The following is a 24538-nucleotide window of genomic DNA, read 5'->3' on the forward strand; positions in this document are numbered from 1 at the left end:
TTTGCGCAGGGTGGGGGAAGCCTATTGATGCAGCTCCCAGGCACATCTCGCTTTACTTTTGGGTAAGCGGTTTGAGCTGCTGAAGTGGGGAACACTGACAGATCCAGATCCGAGGGCCTCTGGAGGTGCGAACTGTCCCCAGAACCTACCATGGTCTGTTGCGAATGCTCATTGCTAGTAGGTTCCTAGTTCCCTTATGATGGGCTGGGCAACCTCTGGACTTCCAGCTGTTGTTAAGACTCCAGTTCCCATTAGCCCCACCAACATGGCCAGTGGGTGATGGATGATGGGCACTGAGAGTTCAGAAACGCCTGAAGGACTGTAGGCTTGCCCCAGCTCTGGCTTACAGCCTAGATCAAGTAGTGTGTGAAAAGGGCTGGTTGGCTACCGTGAGAACAGGATACTGGAATAGATGGGCCTGATCCGGCAAGAAGGATCTTCTGATGTTCTTGAAAAGGCCGTGTACTGCTCACTTCCTGGCCTATATTACTTCGGGCTCTATAATGGGGAATTGAGCGACTGAATGCTCCTCATTTTTCTTCTTAATTGCACATAAAATAAAACTTTGAGAAATGTTCTAGAATTGCCTTCTTTCCTGGTCAGCAAGTTTTCGATGTGCCGGGATTTATTTTATTACAGACAGCCACACAATCTCTCTTGCCCTCCTCCAAATGGTAAAAATGAGGATCAGTTTTGCCATGTGGAACTGGGCCTCTCTGGATCCTGATGTGCCCCCCCATTACTTTCTTTTTTGCTATAGGCAATAGACTTGGTGGCCCATTGCACCTCCCGTGTGAAGTGTATATGCATGGGGCTTGCTAGCTCTGCTTCCTTCTTGACAATGCTGAGCCTGCCCAACCCACAGCCAGAGAAAGCTGAAAAGGATCCCAGAGAGCCGAAAACAGGAGCTGTGGGCCATCTCTCTCCTGCCACTGTTTTACTGCAGCTTTCTTTGCTCCTCCTAAGGAAAGGTTAGCTACTTGGCAGTGATCAATGATGGAGGGAGCCAGAGGCTCTACAGGTGCCCCTCTTGCGTTATCAGTCTGCCTCTTGCTTACAGGCAAAACACATGCCAGGCTCTAAAACACAGGGGGGACGACTGCAGCCCTTGGGCTGTTGTTAGACTCCAGCTGGATCACATTGGCTGAGACTGATGGGAGTTGCAGTCCCCAGAATGGGGGGTGGGGGGTGGAACGGGACACAGGACACAGTTTTCCCTTTCCTGTTCCAAAATATAGAGTGGTGTACTTTTAGGTGCAAAAATTAACTAAATGAATCTGTACAATGTTTTGTCTGGTCTGATCTTTAGGTAGTGATACCACGACTGATGCCCCTAGTGAGGATTCTCAGCTAATGCAGGGAGGGGGGAGATAAAGTGGGCAGTGTGGCTCCTTGCAATTGCTCTACAGCCACCCGCTTCTCCCAAATTAATGGAGCTCCATCACCCCTGGCTGTGTAGTTCAATAATATCACAATATGATGTGGCTGGGGGGGGGGGGCGTGGAGCTGTGCTGTTATGACAGATGGCAATGCTCAACAGAGAGCGTGGGTGGGGGACTGGCAACTCCTGGAATCAAGTCTGCAAGTGTGGCTGTCAGGTTTCTCAAGGTGGGGGAGGGAGACCAGCCCTCCCTGTTCTCTATTGCTTTCAGTTCAGTATCCCACAATGCAATGGGCAGCAGCTAACCTTGCAGGAGAAGGCGGCAAAATATGGTGCATCACATTTTAGGAAAGACGCTGCTTTCCCCCCCCCCCTAAGATTTCAGCCTCACCCTATGCATGCTTTTACTCAAAAGGAAGACCCACAGTGCTCAAGGATGCTGTCTGCCAAACCAGTGTATGAATATAGGTAACAGGTTCTGTTACACACTATTTTAACCAGAATACCTTTATGAATGTTGCCACTCGGGTTCTTTTCCAGACTGGTGTAATGCAGGGATCAGGAACCCATGGGCTAAAAATTGCTGAACTACCACTCCTATCATCTCCTGACCATTGGCCAGGCTGGCTGGGGGCAGATGGGATTCCAGTAACAACAGGTTCCCCACCCTGGTGTAATAGAACTCACAGCGCAGGGATTCCTTTCTACATAAACCAGCACTATCTGTCCCACGGTCCTCCATATGTTGGACTGCCGCACCCATCAACCCCATAGTTAAGGGCATGATGGGAACTGTAGTTAAACAGCAGCCAGTAGACTACAGGTTCCCCATCCTTTTCATAACCAGTTGTCTTTCCCTTGCAAGCATTCTGCTCTAACCGCCAGTTACCAGATTAAGGCTGTAACACACTATATCTTTAAAATACATTCTTTCCCTTAAATAATTATGGGCACTGTAGTTTATCCCTTACAGAGTTATAATTCCCAGAAACTCTTAAACTTTAGTGCCCAGAATTTTAAGGGGGAAATGTGCTTCAAATGTATAGTGTGCACTCAGTCTAAATCTATATTGGACAAGTTTAGCTGGATTTCTGATGGCTGCTCCAGCTGTGAAGGGCATCTGCAGCAGGTGCAAGAGTTGGGTTCCTGTTTTTGGAGGGCCAAGAGAAGATATAATAGCAGACTGGGCATTCATACACCACCTACTGTCTATGGTTGGAAAAGGATTTGTTCTCATGAAGTCCACCTGCATCTCAGCTCTGCCACTTTTAGATTGGAGCTCCCCCAAACATTCCTCCAGTTCAAAGAGGGATAGCTAAATCTGCTGCCCTGCACCTGTTGATGGATTCCCAACAGGCCCAATAGTCAAGACATTGGGTGTCCAACAGCACCCACAGGGCATCATGTTGGCTGCCCCTAGCCTAGAACACTACCATGCCAAGAAAAGATGGAATCTGGCTTCACCTATGCTGGGGTGAGGAACCTGTAACCCCTAGTATCCCTGACCATTGACCATGCTGGTTGGGAGTCAGTGAGGATCAGACTGAAGTCTCAACAGCTCCCCCTTTGTGAAAACACCACGCTCCTGTCACTTCTATTATTCCATGAGCCTCACTCCCAATTTAACCTCACAATAGCAGCAAGGGTGGGGTGGGGTTTAGCACCTAGGCAGGGATAGCCAACATCAGGGCTGGTGGGGTGAGGCCACTGCCTCAGGCAGCAAAAGCCCCCAAGGCAGCACCCCTGTGGGCAGACCACTGCCAGCAGAGAAGCAGCACAGGCATTAGCACTGATTTCAGGATTACATGCAAGACCTCTCCCAAAATTGGCGCCGAGGCTGGTGCAGCTTCTCTGTCAGTAGCAGGGCAGGGTGGTACCCGTTTGCCCTTGCCAGCATGGTGCCCTCCAGATCTTGTTGGGACTCTCATCAGCCCCTGCCAGCATGGCCAAAGGTTCGTGATATTGGGAACTGTAGTCCAACAAGATCTGGACAGCACCACGTGGCCAGGTTAGAAGACAGCAAGTGGTCTCATTTTGCTGAAGGACAAACTTGGGAGGGGAGGTGGGGGAATACTGTGAATTCCAAGGATTTGCAAAAACCTGGGCTCTGGTTCTCACAAGCAGAGACAGCAGGATTTGTCCAGGGATTCTTCTGCTTGTTGGTATGGTGCTTATTTAGGCACAGGAGCAGCTGCCCCCCTTGGACTCTTGCTGCAGCATACTTGCAACTTCCAGCTGGCTAGAGACTTGCCCATTCCCTTGCAGCCACAACCTCTGGGAAGGGGAACAGAGCTGACGTGGAAGCTGAACTGCCTTCAGTGTGCTTACATTTTTGCTTAGTCACCCACCCTGAGATAGACCAGGACAGAGCACAAACACTCCTCCATCTGTTGAGTTCTGCCTGGCTCTGCCCAAACCAGGAGCCACGACTGCTCTCTTTCTCTCTCTCACTTTTGAGAAATGGACAGATAAGCATGGCCCGCCTTTGCCAACCTGGTGCCCTCTGGTCTGGTGAAAAGAATGGAAACTCAGCAAATAAAATGCATGGGTATTTTCCCCTTTCTCTCTCTTCCCCATCCGCCCCACCCCGGCCCCCGGCCCTTCCTTGGCTCCTACATCTCAACTGGTCCTTTAAAGTTTCCTCTTTTGCAGAAGAGAATGACTTTTAAGACATCTGGATTACTCACAGCAGAAACAGAGTGGACCTAACAAGAGACCCTGAAGGTTGTGTGTTTTCTTATCATGTTGCTTTAAGGTATCAAAGAGTGTCCTTTTCAATTGCTATCGCGCAGAAGACCGGCGATTGGACTATGACGCATGTAAACATTGAGTTCAGACCACGCAGCCTGCAAGATTAGTGCAGTGTTCTTAAGGGTTGGGGGACGGGATTCCTTGCCCCCCTTTTTTTCGTGTGTTTTTTTTGGCGGCTTCATCTGTGACTGGAATTGGAGACCGTCATCCATCACAAGCTGGGCTTGCTGAATCTCTCTCCAGCATCCTTCATCTCAAAAAATAAAAATAAAAAAGGAAAAAGGAAGGGGAAAAAAGGAATTGAGAGTGGTTGCTCTTGTCCAATTAATTTTTCTTGAAAAAAGAAAAGAGGCGGTTCCCTTCTGCCCCGCTGGGCTCTGACCCCTGCTGCTCTGGCCTCAGCAAGGGGGAGGGTCTAGTGCGCCGCTTTGCTCCTTGACCGCTGGAGAAGGAATAGGTGGGCTGGCTCCACTCCTTTGGATGTTTGTCCATCAGCTGCTGGTCAATGACCCTCTGCATGTCATCCTGCAGCAGGAAGGAAAGAAGGAACGCTGTTAACAGGAAGGACAAGGAGAGAGCAGGAGGGATAAAACAAACATAAAGGGGCCAAATTCTGAGAAGGTTGAGAAGCAGCAAAACCTGGCCATCCTCAGGCTCTGGGGCCCCCCTCTCCCTTCAATCATGCTGCCAAAAATGTTCTCTTTTACTCCCTCCCACCCATATAAATAAATGGCCATGCCAGCTTCTGCAAACAAAGTCACAAACTCAGAATAGCGGGCAGCCCAGCCTCCACAAACACAGCGCTCCCGTAGGCAGAGAGCTCAGCAGGAGAGGGAGAGATCGGACTCTGTACATTGGCACAACTGAAAACCAGCAACTTTTGCCTCCTCTGCCAATTTTATTTCCCATTCCTCATATCTGTAACTAATAACTGGGGCCTGAGCCTGCTTTTCTCCTCTCCCCTCCCTAACTCGTTTTCCTCTTGTGTCATGAATTCTTAGATTGTGAGAACATGTCTTCCCACTGATTATTTGTAAGCTGCTCTGGGAGCCTTTATTGGCTGAAGAGTGGGCTAAAAATGTCTAATAATAAAAAGTAGTAGTAGAAGCAGTACTAGTGGTAGCAATATTATACACAGATAGGCATACTAAGTTCTGCCTCGGCACAGAAACATATTCCTTGTGCATCATGGCAAAGGGCATTTGGGTACCATTATTTAAACTGTGGTGCCTATAGATCACTTAAATGCTAAATTGAGGTGAAATAGCTCCAAGAATCTTGCCATGAGTTCTCTCTCAGCCATCAAAGCTTTTTGCACTCGGGGCTTATGTAATGTGAGGAATGAGCTGCATGACAAGCAGACTCTAGCACTAAAAGGAGGGTTGGGGGGAATCATTATTAACCAGAAATCAGTGAAGCCAAGAGGAAAGAAACAAGAATTTCCATCTGACACATGGATTATCATCACAGCAAGGGCTCGGTTGCTAGGAACAACCATCAAATGCACATGGACACAGCGAAGACGTGTGTGCACTCATGCACAAACACACACACTTCACTCCTACCATATCACCCCAGCATCAGTAAAACAGACATAGCCAGTCACCTAGCTCTGAGGCCTCATCTTAAATCAGCAGAGAGGCTGGTCCATTAGGCTGACCAGGGCATTATCCCACCAATCTCAGCCTGCCCTTTGCCAGCCCTCACCTGCCAGCCTGCCTTCTTACTTGCACCCAGTCCAAGGGATGTCTTTGCCTGCCAGCTGCTTCTTCCTCCTCAGTCTCTTTGTTGCCCTTGTAGAACTCAGCAGGGAGGAGGATGGGAACAAACCTAGAACTAGTTGGTTCTGACCGTCGTTGGCTCTGGCGCCACCTACTGTCGGGCTCCCTGCCTGCCGCTCCACCAGTCTCAAAAGGCACCAGCCACCACTGTTTTACATGTCTGGTAAGCAGCCAATTGGCTATCTATATCAGGGGCTGGCAAGGATTACCTAGCCTGGGCCGGTTCACTCCAGTGGAGATCCCGCTATGGGCTGGATTGTGTGTGAGAGTGAGCGCGCCTGCAGTTTCTGGCATCTGCACATACGTGATTTCCGGTGCCACAGAAGCGAGTCCCCATGCTGCGCTGCACCGGTTTAGTGCAGAGTGCAGGGACTCACTAAGCAGGCGGCTCAGTTTGGGGGTGGCTCATGGGCCGGTTAAACGACCCCCATGGGCCACCTGTGGCCCTTGGGCCTTAGGTTGCTAAACCCTGATCTATAGTCATACCTTGGGTTGAAGTAGCTTTGGGCTGAGCGTTTTCGGGTTGCGCTCTGCAGCGACCCGGAAGTAATGGAACACATTACTTCCGGGTTTTGCCACTCGCGCATGCGCAGACACTCAAAATGACGTCATGCACATGCGCGGAAGTGGTGAATTGTGACCGGCGCGTGTACAGATGCGGGTTGCGTTCGCTTCAGGATGCGAGTGGGGCTCAGGAACAGATCCCATTTGTATCCAGAGGTACCACTGTATATGCAAATCCCCTTTGGCCTAGCAATTTCAAAGAGCATGCCAAGGAAGGGTTCATTTCTAGAATACCCCTGCCCCCCAAAGAATAATGGAAGTGATTTATTTTTAAAAAAGAAGACATGCAAAAGATTCTTCAGGCTTCAACAGCAGGGATGTGGAACCTGTGGACCTCCCAAGATTGTGGAACTACGAATCATCCCTGATGCTGGCTGGTGATTATGGAAGTTGGGAGTCCAACAACATCTGCATTTCTTCCAACTTTTTCTGATGCAAAACCAAGACATGCATCTTCCGGGATGCACTCCCAGGGGAGTCATGTGACCTGCACCTCACTCGCTCTCCAAAAAAGTGCTTTTTTTGAGGCAAGAGCGTAGCACGAGAGCTTACAAGATCACAGCACCCAAAATGGCCACCAAGATCTCGCAAGAGAAAACGAAATGCCCCTTTTTTCTGGGTCACTTGAAAGGTATTTCTCTGGAGCATGGGTAGGCAAACTACGGCCCGGGGGCTAGATTCGGCCCAATCTTCTAAATCCGGCCTGTGGACGGCCCTGGAATCAGCATGTTTTTACATGAGTAGAATGTGTCCTTTTACAGTGGTACCTCGGGTTAAGTACTTAATTCGTTCCAGAGGTCCGTACTTAACCTGAACCTGTTCTTATCCCACCAATCTCAGCCTGCCCTTTGCCAGCCCTCACCTGCCAGCCTGCCTTCTTACTTGCACCCAATGGGGCCTCCTGCTGCCGCCACGCTACCAGAGCACGATTTCTGTTCTCATCCTGAAGCAAAGTTCTTAACCTGAAGCACTATTTTTGGGTTAGCGGAGTCTGTTACCTGAAGTGTATGTAACCTGAAGCGAGGTACCACTGTATTTAAAATGCATCTCTGGGTTATTTGTGGGGCATAGGAATTTGTTCATTTTTTCTCTCCAAAATATAGTCTGGCGCCCCACAAGGTCTGAGGGACAGTGGACCAGCCACCTGCTGAAAAAGTCTGCTGACCCCTGATCTGGAGGGTCACAGATTCCCCATCCCTGCATTAAAGCAAGTTGTTGTGGTCTTGGGAGCAGAGGCCTAGCTGTTCTCATTTCTACTGAGCGATCAAGTCAGAAGTGAGGGCTGGAGAAGGCAAGACAAGCTGGGGAGAGAAAGAGGAGAGGGAAATTCAAATGGAAGAGACTGGAGGGGCTGCTTGTAGGAAGGGGGTGCACAGCGATAGAGATATACGAAGCAGGGATGGACCACCCGTGAGGGAGGGTGACGCAGCTGCCTCAGGCAGCAGAAACCAAAGAAGCAGAGACCCCATGTATACTCTGCCACCTCCGCTGGCCAAGAAGCAGTGCTGGCTTCCAGTGAGATACTGCGGAGCGCACAAGGTCTCGCTGGAACCCGCCATCGCCTCCATTTTGTAACCACCACCAAACAACCCAGCTAAGTAAGGCTGCAGCACAGCATGTTCCCATTTCGCCTCAGATGGGGAAACTGGACCCCTGACACCAAGTTGGTTCACTGGTCCATTTGGCTCAGTACTGTCCGCCATATCTTTCCAAGATTTCAGAAAGGGGGGGCTTTTTCCATCCCTACCTGCTCTCCCACTGAGCTACGGGCCAGTGCTCATATAAGCAGCAATGGGCAGCAGCTCTCCAGGGATTCTGGCAGGAGTCTATCCCAGCCTTACCTGGAGATGCTGGGGACTGAAACCTGGGAGCTTTTGCATGCAAAGCAGATGCTTGACCCATTTGCTTTGGCCTTTACAGTGGTGCCTTGCAAGACGAAATTAATCCGTCTGTCTTGCAGTTTTTTCATCTTGCGAAGCACGGCTATTAGCGGCTTAACGGCTATTAACGGCTTAGAGGCTTTAAGAAAAAGGAAACAAACTAGCAAGAACTCGCAAGACGTTTTGTCTTGCGAAGCAAGCCCATAGGGAAATTCGTCTTGCGGAACGACTCAAAAAACGGAAAACTCTTTCGTCTTGCGAGGCATTCGTCTTGCGAGGTACTACTGTACACTGAAAGTAAAGATCCCTGTCGTCATGGCTGTGAATAAAGGGCTGATCTAAACAGGAAGAAAAGGAGCGGTTTGAAGTTCTCCATTCCACGTTCTTATTATACAATGTTTTCAGCTTGTGATTATGAGTCATCTTGCTGGGGAGAGAGGCACATGGGGCCAAAACAAAACAACATGCATCTCTCTGCCAGCCGAGCAAAGTGCTCCACAGCACCAGTGGCGGTGTAGTCATTAGGGTGTTAAACTGGGACCAGGGAGGTAAAGGTAAAGGGAGCCCTGACCATTAGGTCCAGTCGCGGACGACTCTGGGGTTGCGGCGCTCATCTCGCTTTATTGGCCAAGGGACCCGGCGTACAGCTTCTGGGTCATGTGGCCAGCATGACTAAGCCGCTTCTGGCAAACCAGAGCAGCACACGGAAACGCCGTTTACCTTCCTGCCAGAGCGGTACCTATTTATCTACTTGCACTTTGATGTGCTTTCGAACTGCTAGGTTGGCAGGAGCAGGGACCGAGCAACGGGAGCTCATACCGTCGCAGGGATTCGAACCGCCAACCTTCTGATCAACAAGTCCTAGGCTCTGTGGTTTAACCCACAGCACCACCCACGTCCCTGGGACCAGGGAGACCTGGGTTCAAATGCCTGCTCCACCACAAAGCTCACTTGCTGACCTCAGGCCAATCACAGTCAGTGGCAGAGCTTCATGGTCTGGCACCAGGAGTGGGGGGCGCAGAGAGCAGGTGGTGGCAGGGGTGGCACGCATCCCGGGGGCGTGACACGCCTCCCACAGGGGCGTGACAGGCGTCCTGGGGGCGTGGCATGCTGCCTGGGGGCGTGGCACGTGCCTGTGGCGGCATGGCACCCAGTGCAGGCGGGGGGGCAGCCACGATGGCACCCTACCAGGATCGCGCTGCCGGGGGTGGTGTGCTCCCCCCGCACTCCTCTTCCTCCACCACTGATCACAGTCCCTCAGCCTAACCTACCTCACAGGGTTGTTGTGAGAAGAAGATGTTAAATGGAAGAACCATATACACCACTTAGAAGAAGAAGAGTTTGGATTTGATATCCCGCTTTATCACTACCCGAAGGAGTCTCAAAGCAGCTAACATTCTCCTTTCCCTTCCTCCCGCACAACAAACACTCTGTGAGGTGAGTGGGGCTGAGAGACTTCAGAGAAGTGTGACTAGCCCAAGGTCCCCCAGCAGCTGCATGTGGAGGAGCGGAGACGTGAACCCGGTTCCCCAGATTACGAATCTACTGCTCTTAACCACTACACCACACTGGTGGTCTTTGGTCTTTGGAGGAAAAATCATCATTGGTTCATGAAGCTCAATATTATCCACACTGACTGGCAGCAGCTCTCTAGGATATAGGGCAGGCTTCCTCAACCTTGGCCCTCCAGATGTTTTTGAGACTACAATTCCCATCATCCCTGACCACTGGTCCTGCTAGCTAGGGATCATGGGAGTTGTAGGCCATAAACATCTGGAGGGCCGAGGTTGAGGAAGCCTGATATAGGGCTTTCCCAGCCCTACCTGGAGATGCCGGGGACTTTCTGCATGGAAATCAAGAGCTCCCCACCCTGGAGCTCAGTGAGTTAGTTCTAAACAGTGCTTGGAATGAACTAGTGTGGTTTAACAAAGTTTACTGAATTAGTTTTTTAAAAACTATGGTTTTTTCCCCACAATTGCCAGGTGAACTGAATGTGAATTAAATTCACCAGCAATTTCTAGTTCATTTTCCCCCTCCCCCACCCTCTTTAGACTCTTTGGGCCTTTTGGGCCAGGATAGATTTTGAAAAAGGACCTTCTTCACACAGGGCACAGTTAAACTAGGGACCTCGCACAGGATGCAGGAATGACCACCAGCTCGGATGGCTTTAAAAGAGGATCAGATAACCTCGCTGAGGAGAATAAGGCCTGGGCTCAGTTCTGGCACTTCTCAGGTGGTCCCCATTGCCATTCTAATAGAACAAGGGAGACACTCATGGTGAGTTCTGGCACCTCTTTTTCTAGAAAAATAGTACTAGATAAGGCTATCAATGGCTACTAGCCATGATGGCTATGCTACACCTCCACCTTTGAAGGTATCTATGCTTCTGCATTCTAACTGCTGGAATAATAATAATAATGCAAGATGTTTGTTATGTACTGAGTTGAATAGGATCCAAATGCAGCAGTCTGATTGGTCCTAGAACAATAGGATTCAGAATGCAGCAGTCTGATTGGTTCTAGAACAATGCAGCAGTATGGTTGGTCTGCAGGAGCCACCCAATCCAGCTCCAGGTGGAAGTGAATCCGCAACCTGATTGGCCTACAGGAGAATCCAGGAATTAGCCAGTCACGTGCGGCCCATTGTGTAAATAATGTATATAAAGCAGACATTCTGGGGGAACTTTCATTCCTTGCTACTATGAGCTGAATGAAGAGCATGAAATCCACACTCGACTCCGAGTATATTTCACTGTTACTACAAGTCCATGCTCTGGAAAGGAAAGCATGTGTTTAAAAAAGAGAGAGACACTAGTCCACAAGACAGGCAAGCAAATTCAGAAAGGTACTTTTGAGACGAGAGAGAGAGAAACTGTGACATGCTCATGGAAGATGAGAAGAGCGACGTGCCCACAGAGTTGATTCTGTGGGTGCCTATGAGATGTTTGCATTCTTTCCCCCCGGAGGATGTAGTGAGACTGAACTGGGATGAGATGAAACAGGATGAGGTGGTTAAGGAGAGAGGTGGGTGGGCGCTCACCTTAAAGGCAGGAGGGGTGTACGACTAAAGCTGTTGTTACGGGAACTGAGAAAGGCCACACTAGATCAGAAACCAAAGGAGCCATATTGTAAAAAGGCCTGAGGAAGCAAACTGGAAGCATAGGAGAGAAGAGAGAGAGAGAGAGGAGAAGACGGAGAAGTTGAGAACTGGGGTGGGAAAAGGTCAACCAGGGGGAGGTTTGTGTTGATCACAGGGAAGTAGGAAAATCAGGCCTAGTTCAAAAACACATGCATGTATGTCACCACTGTGCAAGGTTTAGGCAAGTGAATCAGGATGAACACACAGAAAAGGGACTTCTGGTAGAATCCGCAAAGCATTTCTGACTTAAGAGCATAGGGGCTGGGGAGGAGGGCTCTGTGCTGCTACTCCATGCTCTCCTTTCCCTCTTACCTGCCACGCCTCCAGCTGCTGCGAAAGGTTGAGCTTCTGCTGAATAGCATCCAAGAGCTGGCTATTCAGTGACATCATGTCCATCTTGCACTTGGCTAGCTCCATTTCGACAGCGTTCTTCCTGAAAAGCAAAAGCAGAAGACGGTCAAATTCATTTCTTGGGAGACCCTCTGCCATTGCTTGTTTTTTGGATTTAGAAACAGCCCGAGCAACGTGGCAATTCAAGGACAATAAAGGACGGTCCATGCGTGAACACAGAGGAAGGCAATATGGTGCCCTCCGGATGTCATTGCACACCAACTCCTATCACCCCTAACCATTGGTCATGCTGGCTGGGTCTCGTGGAAGTTGTAAGTCCAACTGGCCTTCTGCTAGCTTTTGAAGATGTGACTACTATTTTTCCTTGATCTCTTCCTATTTTAATTACGGCATGTTTTATTTTTATTTATTTATTTTTCTTCATGGTAAACCTTTATTGGTTTAAAATACAAATGTACAACGAAGGTAAGTATAGAAGAGTTAAATACAAAAGAAAAAGAAAAAGAAAACATCAAGACATAAAAGTAAGAAAATTTACTTTTTTACTTAATTACGGCATGTTTTAATGGGGTTGTTTTATCATGTACTTTATTTAGGAAGGTTTATATATTCACACTTATGTAATCAATTTTTATACACGTAAACTGCTTAGAAGCCGAAGTTGGCAGTAAGAGACAGATAGATAGATAGATAGACAGACAGATAGATAGATAGAGAGATATCAGATATGAAGGGCAACATCTGGCTTCCCCTACATGAACATTACAATCACAAAACATTTAAATACAGATTCTAATGGTACAATGTAAAACTCCACAATAAGTGACTACAACTCCCATCATCCCTAGCTAGCAGGACCAGCAGTCAGGAGTGATGGGAATTGTACTCCAAAAACAGCTGGAGACCCAAGTTTGGGAAACCCTGAATTAAGGCAAACCATCCTCTTCCTCAGCTATTTAATTCTTGTAGAAAGATGACTATTTTAGAGTGGATTTAAATATTATGGACCCATATCCTGCCCAGTGTCAGAGGTTGAAAGGATGGAGAAAATGGACAGAAAAATGCTTTTCTTTCTCTCTCATAACACTAGAACTTCAGGACATTCAACAAAGCGGAACCTCAGAGGATTCGGGACAAGCAAAAGGAAGGACATTTTCACACAACGAATCATTCCGACTATAGATTTAGCTCCCGCAAGAGGCAGCGAGGGCCACCAACTTGGGTGGATTGAAAAGAAGATTAGACAAATTCATAGAGGAGAAGGCTACTAAAGGCTAGCACGATGGCTATGTTTATCCTTCACTGTTGGGTGCCAGTATGCCCTGGAATACCCGCTGCTGAGAAACATACCCGTATTTTTCGCTCTATAAGACGCACCAGACCATAAGACACACCTAGTTTTTGGAGGAGGAAAACAAGACAAAAAATATTCTGAATCTCAGAAGCCAGAACAACAAGAGGGATCGCTGCGCAGCGAAAGCAACGATCCCTCTTGCTGTTCTGGCTTCTGGGATAGCTGCGCAGCCTGCATTCGCTCCATAAGAAGCACACACATTTCCCCTTACTTTTTAGGAGGGAAAAAGTGAGTCTTATAGAGCAAAAAAATACGGTAAGTGGGCAGAGTTTTGGTTCCTCAGGTCCTGATTTTGGGCTTACTGTAGATGTCTGGTTCACCAGTGTGAGAACAGAATGCTGGATGAGATACTGGCCTGATTCAGCAGGATCGTCTTAGGTTGGGTGGGCCGAGCTGCTGATACTGCTGCATAGACCCCCCCTCCCCCAAAAAATCTGCCATCTTGACACTTAGTTGACATGGTAGATAGCAAGCTTATAAGGCTCAGCCCAAAATGGGCATGCGTCCCATGCTCCCTTGCAATAGTACAGTGGTACCTCGGGTTACATACGCTTCAGGTTACATACGCTTCAGGTTACAGACTCCACTAACCCAGAAATAGTACCTCGGGTTAAGAACTTTGCTTCAGATGAGAACAGAAATCGTGCAGCGGCAGTGAAAGGCCCCATTAGCTAAAGTGGTGCTTCAGGTTAAGAACAGTTTCAGGTTAAGAACGGACCTCCAGAACGAATTACCGTATTTTTTGCTCTGTTAAGACTCACTTTTTCCCTCCTAAAAAGTAAGGGGAAATGTGTGTGCGTCTTATGGAGTGAATGCAGGCTGCGCAGCTATCCCAGAAGCCAGAACAGCAAGAGGGATTGCTGCTTTCACTGTGCAGCGATCCCTCATGCTGTTCTGGCTTCTGAGATTCAGAATTGTTTCCCGCTTGGCAGGGGGTTGGACTCGATGGCCTTTGTGGTCTCTTCCAACTCTATGATTCTATGAATATATTTTTTCTTGTTTTCCTCCTTCAAGAACTTGTGGTCTGGTGTGTCTTATAGAGCGAAAAATACGGTAAGTACTTAACCCGAGGTACCACTGTACAGACTAACCTGGCACATTTCTCCCTTTTAGCACATCATGCTCCCCTCTGCTGCCTCCCGTTGGCTGTGCCACTGCTTCCTGCCTTTCACAAAGATGGCATACCTTGTTACACCGAGGGTGCTTCCAGGCTGTCCCTACTTTTGAGTGGTATCCAAACACAGCCAATTCACCAGCCAATTCAAGCCACACAATTGCTGTTGCTGGGAGGTCTTGAGCAACAAACCCTCTTCCCCAAAAGGATCCGACTTTTTGTGATAAGGAAAGAGACAAAGAAATGCCCCAGAAAATGTGGTTCAATGCTTGCTTTGACATAACATCAGCCAACTCCACCAAACAAATCAGAATGAATGCCACTGCAGTCAAATCTTCTTGCAAACCAATCAGGATGAGTGCTCAATAAACAGGTACCTAATCTGGAAGCACACAGATGGTCCTCTACAAATTGGGGATGAGGCTGCCTGGAAAGACCTCTCCCACCCACCCACTGATCTGGCTGAAAAGAGTTCAAAACATTGTAGAAGCAGAACAGAGGAAGGACTGAGAGGGGGAAGGAAGGCTGGGGGCCTTTATAAGGACTGCGCTAACAAAAGTGGCCCAGGGAGTCAGGGGAGGTGATCACTATACAGTGGTACCTCTGGTTGTGGGACGCAGGTGGCGCTGTGGGTTAAACCACAGAGCCCAGGGCTTGCCGATCAGAAGGTCGGCAGCTCGAATCCCCATGACGAGGTGAGCTCCCGTTGCTCGGTCCCTGCTCCTGCCAACCTAGCAGTTCGAAAGCACGTCAAAGTGCAAGTAGATAAATAGGTACCACTTTGGCTGGAAGGTAAACGGCCAACCTAGCAGTTCGAAAGCATGTCAAAGTGCAAGTAGATAAATAGGTACCACTCCGGCGGGAAGGTAAGCGGCATTTCCGTGCGCTGCTCTGGTTCGCCAGAAGTGGCTTAGTCATGCTGGCCACATGTCCTGGAAGCTGTACGCCAGCTCCCTCGGCCAGTAAAGCGAGATGAGCGCCGCAACCCCAGAGTTGGCCACGACTGGACCTAATGGTCAGGGGCCCCTTTACCTTTACCTTTACCTCTGGTTACAAACTTAATTCGTTCCAGGGGTCCATTCTTAACCTGAAACCGTTCTTAACCTGAGGTACCACTTTAGCTAATGGGGCCTCCTGCTGCCGCCGGCACACGATTTCTGTTCTCATCCTGAGGTAAAGTTCTTAACCCAAGGTACTAATTCCGGGTTAGCAGAGTCTGTAACCCAAAGAGTTTGTAACCCAGGGTGTTTGTAACCCAAAGTACCTGTACTGGATTGTATGAAATACAAGAGGGTGAACTTGCGTACAGTGGTACCTCGGGTTAAGAACTTAATTCGTTCTGGAGGTCCGTTCTTAACCTGAAACTGTTCTTAACCTGAGGTACCACTTTAGCTAATGGGGCCTCCTGCCGCCGCGTGATTTCTGTTCTCATCCTGAAGCAAAGTTCTTAACCCAAGGTATTATTTCTGGGTTAGCGGAGTCTGTAACCTGAAGCGTCTGTAACCCGAGGTACCACTGTACATGGCATTTCACAGAATCATAGAGATGTAAGAGGTCCTCAAAGGTAATCAAGCCCAACCCCCCAGTTAACGCAGGAATTCCACTTCTATAGCATTTCTGACAGGTGGCCACACAGCTTCTGCTTCATAAAGGGAGAACTCTGCCGGACCAGGCCAGTGGCCCACCTAGTCCAGCATCCTGTTCACATAGTGGCCAAACAGATGCATACAGAAAGTCTGCAAGCAGGATTTGAGTGCAGCAGGATTTGAGGGAACTTGGGACCTTCTGCATGCCAAGCAGGTGTTCTATCACTGAGTTACAGATCTTCCCCTATGTGGAACAGTACTGGAATCAAAGCTAAACCTGTTTGCTGCCTTGAACCATCCCAGAGCCTGGAAAGAGGGATAGGTTTGTTTAAATTAATATATCTGTATTTTAAGATATATCACGGGTCACGTTTCAGCAAAATACACCTGCGGCTTCCAAGATAGACGACCAGAACAAGTACGTCCTGCATTGCAAAATCCCCTTACTGCTGAATGAATATTAAAAACACTGGGACTCGTACAGCCCCAGAACGGCAGCTGGTTTCCATGGATACAGGAGAGCCAGTAACCCACACACATACTAAAATATCAAAAGCTGCCTTTTGCATCCAAAACTCAGCAGTTGGCAGTTCCTTCCCTTAGCCAACAGGTGGCAGCGCTACAATGGCTCTTTAAACAGAGATCTGTATGCTTCCTGTTCTACGTGCTGAAAAGGTCCCCTTGAGTGATGATGTGACAGAGTCCTTGAAAATAAGGAGACTGAGCCATTGCATAGCTTCCCCCAATACAAATCTGGTTGTGTCCCTGTGTATGGCAAATATAAGAAATTATCTTATATTTGGGGAAATATAAATATATTTATATAAGAAATAATTTATATTTGGGGAAAGGACCATAGCTCCATGGGAGAGCATCTGCTTTGCATACAGAAAGTCCCAGGTTCAAGTCATACCCTCTCCAGTTAGGGACAGGAGAGAGACACCTCTGAAATCTTGGAGGACCACTGCCAGTTGGTATAAACAAAACTAAGCTAGGTGTACCCATGATCTAACTCAGAATAAGGCAGCTTCCTATGTTCGTAACTGGCAAGGAGGCTAAATCACCACTGAGTGGCAATTAGGATAATAGATCAATAATTTTAAAAAGACAGATTTAACAGTATTGTTTGGGCATTCCTACCAGTGCTCTGTAATAGGGACGCAGGTGGTGCTGTGGGTTAAAGCCTCAGCGCCTAGGACTTGCCGATCGAAAGGTCGGCGGTTCGAATCCCTGCGGCGGGGTGCGCTCCCGCTGCTCGGTCCCAGCGCCTGCCAACCTAGCAGTTCGAAAGCACCGCTGGGTGCAAGTAGATAAATAGGGACCGCTTACCAGCGGGAAGGTAAACGGCGTTTCCGTGTGCGGCTCTGGCTCGCCAGAGCAGCGATGTCATGCTGGCCATGTGACCCGGAAGTGTCTCCGGACAGCGCTGGCCCCTGGCCTCTTAAGTGAGATGGGCGCACAACCCCAGAGTCTGTCAAGACTGGCCCGTACGGGCAGGGGTACCTTTACCTTTACCTTTACCTTACCAGTGCTCTGTAAGGACAGCTATACAGGTGAAACTCAGAAAATTAGAATATCATGGAAAAGTTCATTTATTTCAGTAATTCAACTTAAAAGATGAAACTAATGTATGAGATAGACTCATGATATGAAAAGCAAGATATGTCAAGCCTTTATTTGTTATAATTGTGATATTATGGCATACAGCTGATGAAAACCCCAAATTAACCATCTCAGAAAATTAGAATATTAAATCAAATCAGCAAAACAAGGCTTGCAAATAGAGCAATATTGGACCTCTGAGAAGTAGAAGCATGCATATGTACTCAGTACTTGGTTTGGGCCCCTTTTGCATCAATTACTGCCTCAATGCGGCGTGGCATGGATGCGATCAGCCTGTGGCACTGCTGAGGTGTTTTTGGAAGACCAGGATGCTTCAATAGCAGCCTTCAGCTCTTCTGCATTGCTCGGTCTCATGTCTCTCATCTTTCTCTTGGCAATGCCCCATAGATTCTCTATGGGGTTCAGGTCAGGCGAGTTTGCTGGCCAATCAAGCACAGTAATCCCATGGGCACTGAACCAGGTTTTGGTACTTTTGGCAGTGTGGGCAGGTGCCAATTCCTGCTGGAAAATGAAGTCAGCATCCCCATAAAGCTCGTCTGCAGAAGGAAGCATGAAGTTCTTCAAAATCTCCTGGTAGAGGGTTTCGTTGACCCTGGACTTAATGAAGCACAGTGGACCAACACCAGCTGATGGCATGGATCCCCAAATCTACACTTCACAATGGACTTCAAGCATCTGGCATTGTGTGCCTCCCCATTCTTCCTCCAGACTCTGGGTCCTTGGTTTCCAAATGAGATGCAAAAGTTGCTCTCATCAGAAAAGAGGATTTGGAACCACTGAGCAACAGCCCAGTTCTTTTTTCCCCCTTTAGTCCAGGCAAGATACTTCTGATGTCGTTTCTTGTTCAGGAGCGGCTTGACAAGAGGAATACGACATTTGAAGCCCATCTCCAGGATCCGTCTGTGTGTGGTGGCTCTTGATGCACTAACTCCAGCCTCAGGCCACTCCTTGTGAAAGTCCCCAACATGTTTGAATGGTCTTTTCCTGACAATCCTCTCCAGGCTGTGGTCATCCCTGCTGCTTGTGCACCATTTCCTTCCACACTTTCCCCTTCTGCATAACTTTCCATTAATGTGCTTCGATACAGCACTTTGGGAACATCCAACTTCTTCTGCAATTACCCTTTGAGGCTTTCCCTCCTTATGGAGGGTCTCAATGATGGCTTTCTGCACAACTGTCAGGTCAGCAGCCTTCCCCATGATTGTGCTTCCTACTGAACCCATTGCAGGTGTTATCGATTGAATAGCTACTCCACCTTTTCACAATATTCTAATTTTCTGAGATTGTTAATTTGGGGTTTTTATCAGCTGTACCCCATAATTGTCACAATTATAACAAATAAATGCTTGACATACCTCGCTTTGTATGTCATGAGTCTATCTCATATATTAGTTTCACCTTTTAAGTTGAATTACTGAAATAAATGGACTTTTCCATGATATTCTAATTTTCCGAGTTTTACCTGTACATCAGTGTGGTTGGTCCAGAGGCAAAATGGCTTAAGATCTGCCCAAAGGCTATTGATAAGCTGCTGTTGCTGGCATCCATCTGTCTCAGACAATGGAGTGTGCCTTTGGGGGTGAAGCCAAGCCAAACATGACTTCCCTGGGGTGCAAAACCTGGGCAGTGTGTATGGAGGTCCTGGGCTGTACAGTGGTACCTCGGGTTAAGAACGTAATTCATTCTGGAGGTCCGTTCTTTTTTTTTTTTTAATAAATATTTATTGAGATTTTTTAAATACAAAATACAAAAATAATACACAATATAACATGTATCATAACATATTTTCAAAGCCTCTTTGGACTCCCTCACGTCTCCTGCTCCCACTTGCATCATTGTAAACTTTTTCCAGCAATTTATCATCTTGTTTACATTCTTATATCTCATTCAATTAATTTAATCTAATAATTCTCCAAAAATTTTATATTTTCCTCAATCTCACTTATCGTCAAATTTCAAATCTAATTCAATGGTAGGCAATTATTTATGATCTAGCATCCTTCTTAGCATTCAACCAAATTACAATACTTTTGTAAATAAATCTTGAATTTCTTCCAGTCTTCTTCAACCCTCTCTTCTCCCAGGTCTCGAATTCTGCCAGTCATCTCGGCCAGTTGCATATAGTCCATCAGCTGCATCTGCCACTCTTCCAGTGTGGGTAGATCTTGAGTTTTCCAGCTCTTAGCGATAAGTATCCTTGCTGCCGTTGTTGCATACATAAAAAATGTTCGGTCCTTCTTTAACACCTTCTGGCCGACAATGCCCAGAAGGAAGGCCTCTGGTTTCTTAGTGAAGGTATACTTAAATACCTTTTTCAACTCATTATATATCATTTCCCAGAAGGCCTTCACTCTAGGGCAAGTATTCTGGAGGTCCGTTCTTAACCTGAAACTGTTCTTAACCTGAAGCACCACTTTAGTATACAAGACACCACCCAACTGTCTCAGGAACTCCACTCTAGATCTTTTTTCTCCTGAAAATATCCCATAAGGCAGCAGAGCATTAGGATTAGAGTTTTCCTTCTCCTAGATGGGCTACCTTCCCAGGTTGTTGAGCCCCATCTGCCTCTCATCTACTCTACGGCCTGTGCGGAAATCATCTTCTTGATCGTTGGACAAACTATTGGTATCGTCCACTCAATCTGCCAGAGCCTGTCTGTGCATGCAGAGGAGGTCCCTAACTAACCAAGGATATGAGACCCAGATAAGCTGTAATATTCTGTAAATGGGAAGGGTGGTGGCTCAGTGGTAGAACATCTGCTCCGTATGTAGAAAGTCTCTTGTTTCGATTCCTGGCATCTCCAGGTAGAGATGGGAACATCCCCCATTTGAAACTCTAAATAGCTGCTGCCAACCAGCGTGGACAATACTGAGTTAGAGGGACCAATGGTATAAGGTGTAAATATAAGGCAGTTTGCTATGACTCCAGCTCCCTGACCATTGGCTGCGCTGGCTGGGGCTTATGGAGGGCACCTAGTTAGGGAAGGCTGACATAATTAAACTAATCAGCAGATTAATTCTTCTGCATTTTGGGGTTTTGTTTTTGCCCTTCTCCATGGATTCAAAACAACGCACATTCACATGCATGATGGAGGCTTTGCATCTGCTTGATATACACTGTATCTGGCTACCTGCTATGTTCCCCAGCTCTGCAGGACTGCAAATTCTCTATAGAAAAGAACAGGGATGCGGGTGGCGCTGTGGGTTAAACCACAGAGCCTAGGACTTGCCAATCAGAAGGTCGGCGGTTCGAATCCCCGCGACGGGGTGAGCTCCCGTTGCTCGGTCCCTGCTCCTAGCAGTTCAAAAGCACGTCAAAGTGCAAGGAGATAAATAGGTACCGCTACAGTGGGAAGGTAAACGGCATTTCCGTGCACTGCTCTGGTTCGCCAGAAGCCACTTAGTCATGCTGGCCACATGACCCGGAAGTTGTACGCCGGCTCCCTCGGCCAATAAAGCGAGATGAGCGCTGCAACCCCAGAGTTGGCCACGACTGGACCTAATGGTCAGGGGTCCCTTTCCCTTTGTAGAAAAGAACAGTGGTGTTTTTGCATCACACCTGGGGAGCCTGTGGCCCTCCAGGATTCCGAGGTACAATTCCAATCACCCCGACCGTTGTCCATGCTGGCTGGGGATGATGGGAGTTGGAGTCCAATGACGTTTGAAGTGCCACTGGTTCTCCACCCCGGCTGACTTTTTACTGAGCTTCTTGTCACACAGAAAGCCATCATGATGTAGCTGCCCCTCTCCCTGGGGGTCACAACCCCACACGTCTTTAAAAAATAATTCAGCTTACTTGGCGATTGCTTCATCCCGATCCCTGATAGCCTTCAAGAGTTGTTCGCTCATATCCTTATCATCTACTGATCCCCGGAGTCTGTCCCGTTCCTCTTTCAGGGAAGTCATCTCTACACTCAGTAGCGTCACCTGATAAGAAGCAGAAGAAAAATTAACCTTTGATTGCCACTCACTGAATGGCAAGAATAAGGGACTGGAGTGACCACTCTGAAGGTGCCGCAAGGAAAAGATCGTGGATAGGGAGCGGTGCTTGTCATATCACAACCACAGTTATAAATGGGGTATTTTAAGGGGGGAGAGGGGAGACAAGAACAAAAATGGTCGCAATCTTGAGACACTGCATTCTGGAGGTTTTATGTAAGCCAGACAACATGGCTGTAGGAATAAATATTGAAACCTTAAATTCCTAAAAAGAACCTACAGCAGAGAAAAACTTGAAAAAGCCATCATGTTGGTTTTCAAACCTCATGTTTTTAAACCAGACAGATGGTCCTCTCGTCGGTGCTGGCTAACAATCTGAAAGGCACCAGGTTAGAGTGAGGCTCTTTTAAGTAATTCCCATCAGTGAAAGGAACCACATCAAGATTTTTGAACATTTCAAGGTCACTAATACAGAATTTGTGGTTACCACAGCTAGCTGAAACACTACAAAAATCATGTCCTCAGCACCACCCCTCAGTGGCAAGAGAAATTGAAAATTGGCCGCTGCAGAGTTTTGAGGACCACATAGCTTTGCTTACTTTTTGCAGCTAGTCTTCTCTATCTATTTAGGGCTTATCTCCTACTGTTAGGCTCAGCAAATATAACAGCAGCTTAATTTAAAATGAATTAAGTTTGTGTGCACACATACGTGTCCATGTTCCTTAAGGATTTACAATCAATCAATCAATCAAAAAACAACAACACATAAATGGATCCAGAAGGAAAAAGTATAGCTGGGGAGGGGAAGAGGGGAGTGGGTTTTAAACCCATTTAATATATAGAGATAACAAAAACAACAAAGTCCTGCTACACATAGAGAATGATCAGTTCACAGGAACATGGGGAAGCGGATTACAGTGGTACCTCGGGTTACATACGCTTCAGGTTACAGACTCCGCTAACCCAGAAATAGTACCTTGGGTTAAGAACTTTGCTTCAGGATGGGAACAGAAATCGTGTGGTGGCACGGCAGCAGCAGGAGGCTCCATTAGCTAAAGTGGTGCTTCAGGTTAAGAACAGTTTCAGGTTAAGAACGGACCTCCTGAAAAAATTAAGTACGTAACCAGAGGTAACACTGTATAGGATTCAGGACTGGGCACAAATACCAGTGCATTTCCTTGCCGGCCTCCCTCCTCAGGCTCCAGGGGCAGTTGGCACCCATTGGGACTGGTGTGGCAGAAGGCAAGGATGCCCAACAGTAGGTGGTGCCAGAGCCAATGAAAGACAAGAGTCAACCAAATCTACTTTTGTCTCCATCTTCCTCCCTGCTGTGCCCAGAAGGGCAACACCGAGACTAAGGGGATGGAAGATGGAGCAAGGTTGTTTTCTGCTGCTGCAAAAGCTCAGACTGGAACCAGTGGATTCAAAATATAAGAAACGAGATTCCAAATAAACATTGTTGTTGTTTAGTCGTTTAGTCGTGTCTGACTCTTCGTGACCACGACCCCATGGACCAGAGAACGCCAGGCACTCCTGTCCTCCACTGCCCCCCGCAGCTTGGTCAGACTCATGCTGGTAACCTCGAAAACACTATCCAACCATCTCGTCCTCTGTCGCCCCCTTCTCCTTGTGCCCTCCATCTTTCCCAACATCAGGGTCTTCTCCAGGGAGTCTTCTCTTCTCATGAGGTGGCCAAAGTACTGGAGCCTCAGCTTCACAATCTGTCCTTCCAGTGAGCACTCAGGGCTGATTTCCTTCAGAATGGAGAGGTTTGATCTTCTTGCAGTCCATGGGACTCTCAAGAGTCTCCTCCAGCACCATAATTCAAAAGCATCAATTCTTCGGCGATCAGCCTTCTTTATGGTCCAGCTCTCACTTCCATACATCACTACTGGGAAAACCATAGCTTTAACTATACGGACCTTTGTTGGCAAGGTGATGTCTCTACTTCTCAAGATGCAACTAAACATTAGGAGGAACTTTCTGATGGTAAGAGCTGTCTGACAGTGGAACAGACTCCCTCGGAAAGTGGTGCCCTCTCCTTCTTTGGAGGTTTATAAACAGAGGCTGGATGGCCATCTGTCAGGGATTCTTCAGTTGTGATTCCTGCATTGTGGAGGGTTGGACTAGGTTACTCTTTAGTGACTTTCTCTTGGGTGAGAAAATAGGCAGGTGAGCCTGGCTGAGGGCAGATTGAGCTTGATGGGACAGACCCCCATTCACCCTAATGGGCAAGCTTTCATTGGCGGGTCCTCTCTCAGAGGCCTGATGCTTATCAGTTTTTATAGTCTACCTTTCCAGGCCGACTCTTTTTTTATTAATATACTTGTGCCCAGCTCTGCTTGGAAATTCTAAGAAACAAACATTAGTGGAGTTTTGAAATCAGAGGTTAAAACAACTGTGCTTTTGAAAGGTTCAGTCCACCATTCAAAATGCTGTCCAATTGTATCCAAATATAGAGGAAAAACCTGTTCCTCAATCTCAGGAACCAAAACTGGTGTACGATATCCCCAAACAAAAATTAAACCAAGGGTGGGCAACCTCTGGCCCTTCAGATGTTCTTGGCCAAGGCATCAGGGGGAATTTTGGGAGTTGTAGTCCAGCAATACTGAAAGAGCCATAAGCCTCTCCTCTCTTTAACTGGACAGTAAGATTGAAACGATGTAAACAAGCTATGTAATTCCATGATACCTCAAACCAGCAACAGAAAACAAATGAGCTCCAAGGAGTTGAGTCAGGGTAATATGCAACTAAATTGCTGGGAAGCGCCAACGAAAGAGGAATGGCAGACAAAATTAATGGACTACGCAGAATTGGATAAAATGAAAGGAAAGATTTGAAATCTGCGGGACCAGAGATTTACAGAAGATTGGAAGAAATCTATAAACTATTTGAAGAGCAACTGTACTCAACAAATTACGCTAGTACGACTACAAGAAGTTTTGTAAGAAGAAATATATGAAATATTGCAAAGTAGAGAAAGAATAGAGATATTAGTTATGCGATTTAAATGTAAGAAATGTAAATTAAGTGAATAGATTAGAAAATTTTCAGATGTGATTGATGGAAGTAAAAAA

General features: G+C 47.4%; 1 protein-coding gene across 5 annotated transcripts in view; it reads right to left on the reverse strand.

The window, feature by feature from the left end:
* Positions 1-4106: 4106 nt before the first annotated feature.
* Positions 4107-24538, reverse strand: part of BICDL1 (BICD family like cargo adaptor 1) — a 65408-nt gene continuing 44976 nt past the window's right edge. For 4 of the 5 annotated variants that reach the window (XM_079956721.1, XM_079956722.1, XM_079956724.1 and 1 more), the window contains 3 exons: positions 21319-21449; positions 11808-11928; positions 4107-4657 (listed from right to left, as the gene is read on the reverse strand). In XM_079956721.1, the coding sequence (XP_079812847.1) occupies positions 4457-4657; positions 11808-11928; positions 21319-21449 (453 nt within the window). In that variant the 3' untranslated portion in view covers positions 4107-4456. Of the gene's footprint in view, positions 4658-11396; positions 11508-11807; positions 11929-21318; positions 21450-24538 lie in introns of all 5 variants that reach the window. The other variant, XR_013833778.1, reaches the window with a different exon arrangement.

This window comes from Podarcis cretensis (assembly GCF_951804945.1).
Source record: "Podarcis cretensis genome assembly, chromosome: 16".
Classification (NCBI taxonomy): Eukaryota; Metazoa; Chordata; class Lepidosauria; order Squamata; family Lacertidae; genus Podarcis; species Podarcis cretensis.